General features: G+C 48.0%; 1 protein-coding gene across 1 annotated transcript in view; it reads right to left on the bottom strand.

The window, feature by feature from the left end:
- mthfd1l (methylenetetrahydrofolate dehydrogenase (NADP+ dependent) 1 like) overlaps positions 1 to 14,091 on the bottom strand; it is a 35,904-nt gene that overhangs the window by 20,977 nt on the left and 836 nt on the right. The window contains exons 2-6 of the mRNA XM_068754151.1: positions 13,866 to 13,950; positions 13,746 to 13,790; positions 13,608 to 13,661; positions 13,326 to 13,450; positions 4,218 to 4,318 (exon numbers count right to left, since the gene is read on the bottom strand). Of these exons, the coding sequence (XP_068610252.1) occupies positions 4,218 to 4,318; positions 13,326 to 13,450; positions 13,608 to 13,661; positions 13,746 to 13,790; positions 13,866 to 13,950 (410 nt within the window). The remainder of the gene's footprint in view (positions 1 to 4,217; positions 4,319 to 13,325; positions 13,451 to 13,607; positions 13,662 to 13,745; positions 13,791 to 13,865; positions 13,951 to 14,091) is intronic.

The following is a 14,091-nucleotide window of genomic DNA, read 5'->3' as shown; positions in this document are numbered from 1 at the left end:
TTACATTTATAACTGTTTACAGTTTTAAAGACGGAGGGTACATTTTCAAAAGTAAAGGCATAAACATTTTACTGGATTGCATTTATTTATTTTACCCCCATGCCCAAAAAGGGTTTAGCTTTATTCATCAAAAAAATACACAGTGAAACATTCAGGATTCAAAATGCCCAAATACGACAGCGTGTTTTAAAACAGGACCAACTCTAAGACACGTTTTACATTTCTGAGCCTTAAAGGGACAGTCTGGAAAGAAAAGAAGCGTTTTCCCCGTTTCTACACGAATATTTGGGGCTTCGGGTCGACACAAAACACAAAAGCTGCTCGACTCAACATCCAGTCAGTCCCGCGTGCTCGAATCAACCACTGAATCATGAACGTCCCCCCGTTGTGACATCACAACGGGGGGACGTTCACAAGGTGAACGTGCACTCTCCCTGTGTCTGCGCACGTCCACACACACACGCCCTACCTGTGGCTCGCGCATGAGTCCAAGAAGAACCGCGGACAAAGTTTATTTTTGGGGTTAATGTTCCAGCGAAAAGTAGCAGAAATATTTTAGCGGTTACCATGGTAGCGTCCAGCAGACGACTGGACTTTCAGCTTGTCCCATCAGGGGTCGCCACAGCAACCCAACTGTCTCCACTTCACCCTGCCCTTTGCATCATCCTCCCCAACACCGTCCATCATGGATGTCCTCACCACCGTCTCTAAGCCGTCCATCGTGTCTGTCCTCACCACTGTCTCTGAGCCGTCCATCACGTCTGTCCTCACCACCGTCTAAGCCGTCCATCACATCTGTCCTCACCACCGTCTCTAAGCCGTCCATCATGTCTGTCCTCACCACCGTCTCCAAGCCGTCCATCATGGCTGTCCTCACCACCGTCTCTAAGCCGTCCATCATGGCTGTCCTCACCACTGTCTCTGAGCCGTCCATCATGGCTGTCCTCACCACTGTCTTGTAGACCTGTCCCTTCGTCCTATCACAGAGCACACCTGATACTTTCCTCCCCCGTTCCAGCCTGCCTGCACACGATTCTTCACCTCCTTTCCACATTCTCTCCATCACTCTGCTCTGTTGACCCGAGGTACCTGAAGTCCTCTCCCTTCTTTACGTCTCTTCCTTGTAGCTTCACTGTCCCCCCTGGGACCTTCTCATGTACACACATGTACTCTGTTTTACTCCTGCTCACCTTCATCCCTCTCTTTTCTAGAGCAGACCTCCACTTCTCTAGATTCTCCTCTACCTGCAGATCACAATGTCATCTGCAAACATCATATTCAGAGGAGCTTCCTGTCTCACCTCATCTGTTAGTCTATCCATCACCATGGCAACAAAAAGGGGCTCAGAGCTGATCCCTGGTGCATCCCACCTCTACACTAAACTCCTGTTACTCCTGCTGCACACTTCACTGCTGTCCTGAACTACACTGACATACTACGACTACTCATGCAGTACCACAGTACCTCACGCAGTACCACAGTACCTCATGCAGTACCACAGTACCTCATGCAGTACCACAGTACCTCATGCAGTACTACAGTACCTCATGCAGTACCACAGTACCTCATGCAGTACTACAGTACCTCATGCAGTACCACAGTTCCTCATGCAGTACTACAGTACCTCATGCAGTACCACAGTACCTCATGCAGTACTACAGTACCTCATGCAGTACCACAGTACCTCATGCAGTACTACAGTACCTCATGCAGTACTACAGTACCTCATGCAGTACCACAGTTCCTCATGCAGTACTACAGTACCTCATGCAGTACCACAGTACCTCATGCAGTACTACAGTACCTCATGCAGTACCACAGTACCTCATGCAGTACTACAGTACCTCATGCAGTACTACAGTACCTCATGCAGTACTACAGTACCTCATGCAGTACCACAGTTCCTCATGCAGTACCACAGTACCTCATGCAGTACCACAGTACCTCATGCAGTACTACAGTACCTCATGCAGTACCGCAGTACCTCATGCAGTACCACAGTTCCTCATGCAGTACCACAGTACCTCATGCAGTACCACAGTACCCCATGCAGTACTACAGTACCTCATGCAGTACCACAGTACCTCATGCAGTACTACAGTACCTCATGCAGTACTACAGTACCTCATGCAGTACTACAGTACCTCATGCAGTACCACAGTACCTCATGCAGTACTACAGTACCTCATGCAGTACTACAGTACCTCATGCAGTACTACAGTACCTCATGCAGTACCACAGTACCTCATGCAGTACTACAGTACCTCATGCAGTACTACAGTACCTCATGCAGTACCACAGTACCTCATGCAGTACCACAGTACCTCATGCAGTACCGCAGTACCTCATGCAGTACCACAGTTCCTCTCTGACCCCCCTGTCATAGGCTTTCTCTGGACCTACAGAGACACAACGCAGCTCCTTCTGACCTTCCTGTTGCTACTGAAGCAGGTGGCTGATGCTAACTGGTATGTGCATGGCTAGCAGCTTGGAGAACAGGTTCCTTGTATCAATTCTGACTTTCAAAATAGCAAAATCTCATGAACGAATGAATCAGAATGAATGAGTGAAATCACCCAGTAGACACGGTCCTGGATACTGGATATAACTCTGGAGACGGTGACCAGCCTTCAGTCACCATGAAAGTAAACACTTCCTCGTCACGGCTTCTGGCCTGCATGTCCGTGAAGCCGGCGTGCACGGCTCAGAAACCGATCAGGGACGGACTAGACCAGAAAACGTTCAGAAAACAGAAAAGTTCATTTCTCATAGTTGCAGGCAATTAGAAAATAAAACGGTTAATTCAGCAGCACATCGTTTATATTCTGTGTTTCAGCCGCGTCTGATACATCGATCAGCTGATTGATACTGCAGTTCATTAACATCGATCAGCTGATTGATACTGCAGTTCATTAACATCGATCAGCTGATTGATACTGCAGTTCATTAACATCGATCAGCTGATTGATACTGCAGTTCATTAACATCGATCAGCTGATTGATACTGCAGTTCATTAACATCGATCAGCTGATTGATACTGCAGTTCATTAACATCGATCAGCTGATTGATACTGCAGTTCATTAACATCGATCAGCTGATTGATACTGCAGTTCATTAACATCGATCAGCTGATTGATACTGCAGTTCATTAACATCGATCAGCTGATTGATACTGCAGTTCATTAACGTCCAGGCGTCGCTACTACGCCCCCCAGAGCAGGGGACCGATCCCGGAGCCGGGGACCGATCCCGGAGCAGGGGACCGACCCCGGAGCAGGGGACCGACCCCGGAGCAGGGGACCGACCCCAGAGCAGGGGACCGACCCCAGAGCAGGGGACCGACCCCAGAGCAGGGGACCGATCCCAGAGCCGGGGACCGATCCCAGAGCAGGGGTCCGATCCCAGAGCAGGGGACCGACCCCAGAGCAGGGGACCGACACCAGAGCAGGGGACCGATCCCAGAGCAGGGGACTGACCCCAGAGCAGGGGACCGACCCCAGAGCAGGGGACCAATCCCAGAGCAGGGGACCGACCCCAGAGCAGGGGACCGACACCAGAGCAGGGGACCGACACCAGAGCAGGGGACCGATCCCAGAGCAGGGGACCGACCCCAGAGCAGGGGACCGACCCCAGAGCAGGGGACCGACCCCAGAGCAGGGGACCGACCCCAGAGCAGGGGACCGACCCCAGAGCAGGGGACCGACCCCAGAGCAGGGGACCGACCCCAGAGCAGGGGACCGACACCAGAGCAGGGGACCGACACCAGAGCAGGGGACCGATCCCAGAGCAGGGGACCGACCCCAGAGCAGGGGACCGACCCCAGAGCAGGGGACCGACCCCAGAGCAGGGGACCGACCCCAGAGCAGGGGACCGACCCCAGAGCCGGGGACCGACCCCAGAGCGGGGGACCGGCCCCAGAGCGGGGGACCGGCCCCAGAGCGGGGGACCGACCCCAGAGCGGGGGACCGACCCCAGAGCGGGGGACCGACCCCAGAGCGGGGGACCGACCCCAGAGCGGGGGACCGATCCCAGAGCGGGGGACCGACCCCAGAGCGGGGGACCGACCCCAGAGCGGGGGACCGATCCCAGAGCGGGGGACCGACACCGGAGCGGGGGACCGACCCCGGAGCGGGGGACCGATCCCGGAGCGGGGGACCGACCCCGGAGCAGGGGACCGACCCCAGAGCAGGGGACCGATCCCAGTCTCACACTCACCGTGTTTCTTCAGCAGATCCAGGACAGCGCTGGCCAGAGGCGGCACGAAGCCGGCGCTCAGGTCGCCTCTCACGAGACAGCCCACGTTCACGTCTGAGATCCTGCAGCAGCCATTTCAAAAAGGGTTATTGTACATTAGAGAGAATAAAGGGGCTCATTTATCAACGTCTGAAGCATCATGGGATCCTCTCAGATACCGTTCATGAATCTGATTTAATGGGTTTGAGATGATTACAAAGGGTGCCTTGCTCATTTCCTCAATCCCGCGTCTGCTGAAGGCTCAAACTATTTATACTGCCTGAAGCTCTGCAGGCCTTTCTGACTGGGGCCAATACGCGAGTAAATACATGTACCTCCACGCGAGTAAATACATGTACCCCCACGCGAGTAAATACATGTACCCCCACGCGAGTAAATACATGTACCCCCACGCGAGTAAATACATGTACCCCCACGCGAGTAAATACATGTACCCCCACGCGAGTAAATACATGTACCCCCACACGAGTAAATACATGTACCCCCACGCGAGTAAATACATGTACCCCCACGCGAGTAAATACATGTACCCCCACGCGAGTAAATACATGTACCCCCACGCGAGTAAATACATGTACCCCCACGCGAGTAAATACATGTACCCCCACGCGAGTAAATACATGTACCTCTGATAGGGTTAATTTGCTAATTTTCATTGTAATGTAAACGTTAGGTGAAGAACAGTCCCATCTGGTGGGCAGCGATGTTTGTGCCCTAAAGGTATTGTGATGTCACTGGGTCAAGAGGTGGAGCTACGAAGGTGATAAATAAACAGGTTCCGGAAAGCGGAACGGAGTTGGTTTTAAGCAGCGCGCCAGACCGTTCGGTCTTGGCTGCGCCAGAGAAAAAGCATCCCTGCTTATGCCTGATTCATTTCGATGCGTTTGAAAATTATTACAACAATGTTAGAGACTTTATCTCTAACATTTATTGGTCCTTCGAGCCGCGAATCCAATATCACGTGAATCCACGGTCCGGAACGTGCGGCAGGAGTGCGGACGCACGCGGTTTTTGCGCAGGCATGGCGTTGGTGAGTCGACAACGCAGCGGGTCCTCGGAGAAGGCCCCGTTCACGTTTCGGTCCGACGGAGGATCCGTGTGACGGAGGAACAGCGGGAAATACGCATCGATGGACGAAGGTAAGTAGGATTTAAGATATTTATGTGTGTGAATGAGTGAGAATGGAGGTCGCGCGCGGCGAGCGTTTTTGTCTGTTGCGAAGCACGTATGTCGATGCGTGCGCGGGCTCCGTTTTAAACGTTGCCTGGGATCCGGTTATTATCACAACAACGGTAATAAGGCCGAGAATTTAAAGGGATTCTTTAATTGGGTTTGCTCCAAGAGCAGGCTGTAGGCTATTAAGACGAATAATAGACCTTGCCACCCGTGAAGTAGGGTGCTAAAATGTAATTTGGCCATGAGTGTAACGACAAGTAACGTATGTATGTATGATGTATGGATACTTAAATGGTGCTTTTAAGCAGAGGAGCACATGGGGAACTGTAACATAAAATAGCATGCTATAAAAAACTAAAATAAAAATCGTGAGCAACAGGATAACTTGGATTGCAGAATGTCTCAGTGGGTTCTGCAGGCCTCGACTGGACATTCGTGCAAGAGGGGGATAACTTTCCCAGTTGAAGATAAACGTCTAGGAAGGTAGATTGTTTGTAAATAGATTATTTCTAGCAGAGAAGAAGGAAAAAGTGATGTTTTAGTAATTAAGGTACAAGAGGATGTTTAATGATGGAGGAGATTTAAGAAGGATTGAGAAGGTCGCTTGGATGGAGTGGAGAAGAACGCCAGGAGGGAGAAGCAGGAACTGGTGAGTATACGGAAAGTATTGAGAATGTGTGGAAGAACAGCTAAGTTGAGGAAAAGAAACCAGAATGTGGTAAGTGTTGGAAACGTAACATGTAAGAAATATGATGTGTAAAGATTGTTCTGAGCGTTTCAGAAGAGACAAAGACGCAGCATGGAGAAAACGGCATGCTGAGACCACATGGTAGCTCCAAGATGGAGACCAGGACAACCACAAAATGGAGGCTTAAGCAGAAAAAGTCTTTGTGAATTCCAAATTAGCATGACAGAACCATCCATGTCTGTGCTGTGAGAGAGTAGCTAACTCTTGCGGCACAGCCATTTGATGTGCAAATTTTTCTGGAGACACCTTTTGTTTGAGAGAGACCGGCTGGTTGCAGACCCATGTCCATGGTTTGTGGAATGCATAGCCACAAAAGGTCTTCTGAAACAAAGGCTGAATCCATGAAGACACGTAGCAGGAGTTCAGAGTTTGTTGATAGATTAAAAACTAAAGTAATCTCAGGATCTAAATAAAATCTAAAATAATTGGTGATGATTCAACGGTGGACAGGTAATTGCACAAACACACGCACACATCTAAAGAGACTTTTGACTACGGTACAAGACAGATAAGGAGGTTAGAGACTGACTTCAGACTGAAGGAAGATGAGACGACTAGAGACAGACTTGAATCAATTCAGATGTGAATTGGGAACTTGACATTTGTGAATATAACATGTAAATTTAATACTATTGCTTTTTCTACTATAGCAGGAGGGATCCCGGACTGGACTGGGAGCAGATAAACTCTGCCAACATATGGGTTCTCAATATGAAACATGAAATGAAGGAAGGAAGAGGTTCAAAGATTTTATCGTGTGTCAATAAAGAAATGTGTTTTGTTCTGAGTTGCAAGTGCCGATAGCAGCTCCAGGAACACCAGGAGAGACTGCTAAGCTGTGATGCAGAAACGACAGCCAACGGATGCGCTGTACGGTCGAAGGAACATCTCAGACAAGTAACAGCAGAGGAGAAGCCTGACGGACTGGAGGCGATGAACCTTCCAGCCAACACATGGCACCCTCAATAGGAGCATCTCAGACAAGCATAGGGTGAGAGGCACATGGAAACTCATTTGAACTTATTTCATCCCAAATTGAGTGATGTATATAATATGTTGTGAATGTGATGTAAGAGTAGGAATTATTTTGAGACATTGTATCAAACAAGTTAGACTAATGCTGATAGAATAGACTAGATTTACTAATGGAAGCAAGTTTGAACCATGGACTACGTTCATAGTTCAAACAGGAGGGATTGCACAGCAGTAATTAAATCAATAATTACTCTGGAAGAATAAAAATAATACGAAAAAAAAAAAAAAATGTTTGCTGTATATATGTGTGTAGAGTCACTAAATCCTGTTCCAGTAGCCATAATAACTAGTTATAACGGTAATGATTTTGTGAATCAGGTGGTAAGATGTGAAACAACATGCAGATCAGATGTCACTGCATATCAGAGCGCTAGGCTAGTGTAGAGAAGGCTAAAATGAGGTTGAGCCAATGCACGGAAGAAACCAAAGCCATGGATGCAGTACATCGATTTGGTGAAGAGGAAGCGTTGAGGGAATAGATGAAGCACACTCTCTCTGAACGATGTCCAGAGAGCAAATGATCTGCCGAAGTTTTTCTTTGTCCCGACAGGAGGGCGAATCTACAGAGCATGTTCGGTGTCGGCGTCTTCATGGAAACCATCAGGAAGCAACAGACGGTCCGGACCGAGGAACGGAGGACCACTCAGGGTCATGCTGACGACACCAACGAGACGTGAACATCCAGAGTTCCCCCTGAATCCATCCGTTGCACTGCAGGAGGAAACGTCTCTTGCCAAACTGATCCAGAGATGCAGACAGGAAGTCTGATCAGAGAGAGGTGGTGAGAGATTGAATCACACTCATTTTAAGATCCGTGAGGAAGAGACCCTCACAGTGTAACGCAGGACAAGAACACTGACAGTGAAGCTGAATCACTTGCAAGAAGATTTGCTGATGGACAAGGAACGACGAGAACGAGACTGACTTAACACCGAGAACAGTTTGCATATTCCAAAGTGTAATCTGTTTGAATCTTTGTCTAGAGATGTGTGACTAGAAGAACGTCATAAAGTAATCTATGCAGATTAGGAGAGTTTCATAGGAATAGTTAACCAACACCTGGTATCGTTATACTATATTAATTGCAACTGTCAGTAATTTATGATTAAGTGGAGAAGCGTACGATGCAATTAGAATCCTAAAATAGATCAAATAACACTAATGAGCAGGATGTAGATTTAAATTCATAAACTAAATTTAACTAAACAATTGCTATTTGTTGATATTCCAATAGGCATAAAATTAATAGAAAGATAGGTTAACAATTATACTAAAATAGAAGTAATAAGTCTACAACAACGTAAAGGTTTATAGGCATATGACTTTTGATATTGTTAACATTAGAGTAAGTAAATGTAGCAAAATTAGAGTGACAGTAAAAGTTATTCAACTATTAGTCATGTTCTCCACCCATAATATAGACATTGTAATAATTTAATTTAGAGTTCAGAATGTTCCAGATGTGTTAAAACTTTGGAGCAATAAAGATAAAATAATCATGTCACTGTTTTCAAATTTCAGTGTAGAGAAGATAATGCTGGTAAAATATTAAAGTAATTCAAACTAGGAGAAATATCCGTAATGCTCTAACGTAGGATTTGTGAATAAAGGGTTTGACAGTAACATTTAGATTGTGGAAATGAATGTTGATTGTTTTTGTACTGATTTGATTTTATGTTTTTTTCATGTTTGTTTTCCTTGTTGACGATGAATGAGATGTTTGACATTGTATTAGGAGGATTGTTAAAATGCCTGAATTGGGGGTCGTTAAGATAATCGCAGGTGCAGCTGGATTGTGGAAGGAATTTTCCCGTTTGAAAGATGTATGCTATATGAAGATGGAATCTGCAAACTACGGGTTTTTCGCCTTCCTCCCTGATTCAGGTCAGATCTTGAATGTAAGAACTCAGATCATGAATGTAATAACTCAGGTATTGATTTTGATTGTATTGATTTTGTTCTGTGATTGTTTTCTGATAGTTTAGTTCAAGCATGTTTAGTTAACACTGAATGTTTTGTAGAAACCAGAAGAATGTTACAGTTTTACAATGAAAATACAGGAGGGAATGATAGGGTTAATTTGCTAATTTTCATTGTAATGTAAACGTTAGGTGAAGAACAGTCCCATCTGGTGGGCAGCGATGTTTGTGCCCTAAAGGTATTGTGATGTCACTGGGTCAAGAGGTGGAGCTACGAAGGTGATAAATAAACAGGTTCCAGAAAGCGGAACGGAGTTGGTTTTAAGCAGCGCGCCAGACCGTTTGGTCTTGGCTGCGCCAGAGAAAAAGCATCCCTGCTTATGCCTGATTCATTTCGATGCGTTTGAAAATTATTACAACAATGTTAGAGACTTTATCTCTAACAACCTCCACGCGAGTAAATACATGTACCCCCACGCGAGTAAATACATGTACCTCCACGCGAGTAAATACATGTACCTCCACGCGAGTAAATACATGTACCTCCACGCGAGTAAATACATGTACCCCCACGCGAGTAAATACATGTACCTCCACGCGAGTAAATACATGTACCCCCACGCGAGTAAATACATGTACCCCCACGCGAGTAAATACATGTACCCCCACGCGAGTAAATACATGTACCCCCACGCGAGTAAATACATGTACCCCCACGCGAGTAAATACATGTACCCCCACGCGAGTAAATACATGTACCCCCACGCGAGTAAATACATGTACCCCCACGCGAGTAAATACATGTACCCCCACGCGAGTAAATACATGTACCCCCACGCGAGTAAATACATGTACCCCCACGCGAGTAAATACATGTACCCCCACGCGAGTAAATACATGTACCCCCACGCGAGTAAATACATGTACCCCCACGCGAGTAAATACATGTACCCCCACGCGAGTAAATACATGTACCCCCACGCGAGTAAATACATGTACCCCCACGCGAGTAAATACATGTACCCCCACGCGAGTAAATACATGTACCCCCACGCGAGTAAATACATGTACCCCCACGCGAGTAAATACATGTACCCCCACGCGAGTAAATACATGTACCCCCACGCGAGTAAATACATGTACCCCCACGCGAGTAAATACATGTACCTCCACGCGAGTAAATACATGTACCCCCACGCGAGTAAATACATGTACCCCCACGCGAGTAAATACATGTACCCCCACGCGAGTAAATACATGTACCCCCACGCGAGTAAATACATGTACCCCCACGCGAGTAAATACATGTACCCCCACGCGAGTAAATACATGTACCCCCACGCGAGTAAATACATGTACCCCCACGCGAGTAAATACATGTACCTCCACGCGAGTAAATACATGTACCCCCACGCGAGTAAATACATGTACCCCCACGCGAGTAAATACATGTACCCCCACGCGAGTAAATACATGTACCCCCACGCGAGTAAATACATGTACCCCCACGCGAGTAAATACATGTACCCCCACGCGAGTAAATACATGTACCCCCACGCGAGTAAATACATGTACCTCCACGCGAGTAAATACATGTACCCCCACGCGAGTAAATACATGTACCCCACGCGAGTAAATACATGTACCCCCACGCGAGTAAATACATGTACCTCCACGCGAGTAAATACATGTACCCCCACGCGAGTAAATACATGTACCTCCACGCGAGTAAATACATGTACCCCCACGCGAGTAAATACATGTACCCCCACGCGAGTAAATACATGTACCCCCACGCGAGTAAATACATGTACCCCCACGCGAGTAAATACATGTACCTCCACGCGAGTAAATACATGTACCCCCACGCGAGTAAATGCATGTACCCCCACGCGAGTAAATGCATGTACCCCCACGCGAGTAAATGCATGTACCCCCACGCGAGTAAATGCATGTACCACCACGCGAGTAAATACATGTACCCCCACGCGAGTAAATACATGTACCCCCACGCGAGTAAATACATGTACCCCCACGCGAGTAAATACATGTACCCCCACGCGAGTAAATACATGTACCCCCACGCGAGTAAATACATGTACCCCCACGCGAGTAAATACATGTACCCCCACGCGAGTAAATACATGTACCCCCACGCGAGTAAATACATGTACCCCCACGCGAGTAAATACATGTACCCCCACGCGAGTAAATACATGTACCCCCACGCGAGTAAATACATGTACCTCCACGCGAGTAAATACATGTACCCCCACGCGAGTAAATACATGTACCTCCACGCGAGTAAATACATGTACCCCCACGCGAGTAAATACATGTACCTCCACGCGAGTAAATACATGTACCTCCACGCGAGTAAATACATGTACCCCCACGCGAGTAAATACATGTACCCCCACGCGAGTAAATACATGTACCCCCACGCGAGTAAATACATGTACCCCCACGCGAGTAAATACATGTACCCCCACGCGAGTAAATACATGTACCCCCACGCGAGTAAATACATGTACCCCCACGCGAGTAAATACATGTACCTCCACGCGAGTAAATACATGTACCCCCACGCGAGTAAATACATGTACCCCCACGCGAGTAAATACATGTACCTCCACGCGAGTAAATACATGTACCCCCACGCGAGTAAATACATGTACCCCCACGCGAGTAAATACATGTACCCCCACGCGAGTAAATACATGTACCTCCACGCGAGTAAATACATGTACCTCCACGCGAGTAAATACATGTACCCCCACGCGAGTAAATACATGTACCTCCACGCGAGTAAATACATGTACCCCCACGCGAGTAAATACATGTACCCCCACGCGAGTAAATACATGTACCTCCACGCGAGTAAATACATGTACCCCCACGCGAGTAAATACATGTACCCCCACGCGAGTAAATACATGTACCTCCACGCGAGTAAATACATGTACCCCCACGCGAGTAAATACATGTACCCCCACGCGAGTAAATACATGTACCCCCACGCGAGTAAATACATGTACCCCCACGCGAGTAAATACATGTACCCCCACGCGAGTAAATACATGTACCCCCACGCGAGTAAATACATGTACCCCCACGCGAGTAAATACATGTACCTCCACGCGAGTAAATACATGTACCCCCACGCGAGTAAATACATGTACCCCCACGCGAGTAAATACATGTACCCCCACGCGAGTAAATACATGTACCTCCACGCGAGTAAATACATGTACCTCCACGCGAGTAAATACATGTACCCCCACGCGAGTAAATACATGTACCTCCACGCGAGTAAATACATGTACCTCCACGCGAGTAAATACATGTACCCCCACGCGAGTAAATACATGTACCCCCACGCGAGTAAATACATGTACCTCCACGCGAGTAAATACATGTACCTCCACGCGAGTAAATACATGTACCCCCACGCGAGTAAATACATGTACCTCCACGCGAGTAAATACATGTACCTCCACGCGAGTAAATACATGTACCCCCACGCGAGTAAATACATGTACCTCCACGCGAGTAAATACATGTACCTCCACGCGAGTAAATACATGTACCTCCACACGAGTAAATACATGTACCCCCACGCGAGTAAATACATGTACCTCCACGCGAGTAAATACATGTACCCCCACGCGAGTAAATACATGTACCCCCACGCGAGTAAATACATGTACCCCCACGCGAGTAAATACATGTACCTCCACGCGAGTAAATACATGTACCCCCACGCGAGTAAATACATGTACCCCCACGCGAGTAAATACATGTACCTCCACGCGAGTAAATACATGTACCCCCACGCGAGTAAATACATGTACCTCCACGCGAGTAAATACATGTACCTCCACGCGAGTAAATACATGTACCTCCACACGAGTAAATACATGTACCCCCACGCGAGTAAATACATGTACCTCCACGCGAGTAAATACATGTACCCCCACGCGAGTAAATACATGTACCTCCACGCGAGTAAATACATGTACCCCCACGCGAGTAAATACATGTACCTCCACGCGAGTAAATACATGTACCTCCACGCGAGTAAATACATGTACCCCCAGAGATGAATCTATTTACCCCCAGAGATGAATCCATTTACCCCCAGAGATGAATCTCTTTACCCCCTGAGATAAATACCCCGTGATTATTTACCCGTCGACGTCCTTCTCGGGGCAGAGAGCGTTGAGCACGCGGCTGGTCAGCAGAGCAGCAGGGAGGCGGAGGGAGACGCCGTGCACCCTGCGGTTCTCATTCAGCCTCAGCACCTCCTCCACGACCTGCATGAGAACCAGATGAGAACGGCTTGAGAAGATCAAAGCAGAGCGAGGACTTAACGGGGGAGGGGCTTTCTCATTACAATGGAATCAAAGTAGAAGCTGCACCACGCCCTGACCGAATGAACTTGCTCAAAGGCACTCGGGAGGAACCACTCACCTGGTCCTCGCTGCACTCCTGGGCCAGAGAGATCCGAGCGACGCTCAATCCCAGCTGTGAACCGGAGAGCAGAACTTCTGTTTGATGTTTGAACAACGTGTGCAGAATGAGAAAGGAGAAAAACTAAATGGAGGTCACCATTCCCGTCATCGTCCTCTTCATCACGCCGTCGTCTTCACCGGCCTTTGAGACAAAAGCAGGACACTGAAGGAGCCCATCATCCATACTCATCATCATCATCATCATCACCATCATCACCTGGACCACAGCGAGCAGCGGTTCTACCGCTGGACCCCGTCTCTGCAGATCCACCATCGCCTCCTGGATCCTCTGGAGCGCCGCCCTGGAGGTAGAAAGAAACGTGTTGGATCAAACCCAGAGAGGATCCGATCGGTCCAATAGGGAGGATCCGATCGGTCCAATAGAGGGGAACCGATCGGTCCAATAGGGAGGATCCGACCGGTCCAATAGGGAGGATCCGATC

This window comes from Brachionichthys hirsutus, chromosome 20, assembly GCF_040956055.1.
Source record: "Brachionichthys hirsutus isolate HB-005 chromosome 20, CSIRO-AGI_Bhir_v1, whole genome shotgun sequence".
NCBI classification, from domain to species: Eukaryota; Metazoa; Chordata; class Actinopteri; order Lophiiformes; family Brachionichthyidae; genus Brachionichthys; species Brachionichthys hirsutus.
Note: the sequence above shows the minus strand (reverse complement) of the source record. Positions and strands in the feature narration are given on the sequence as shown.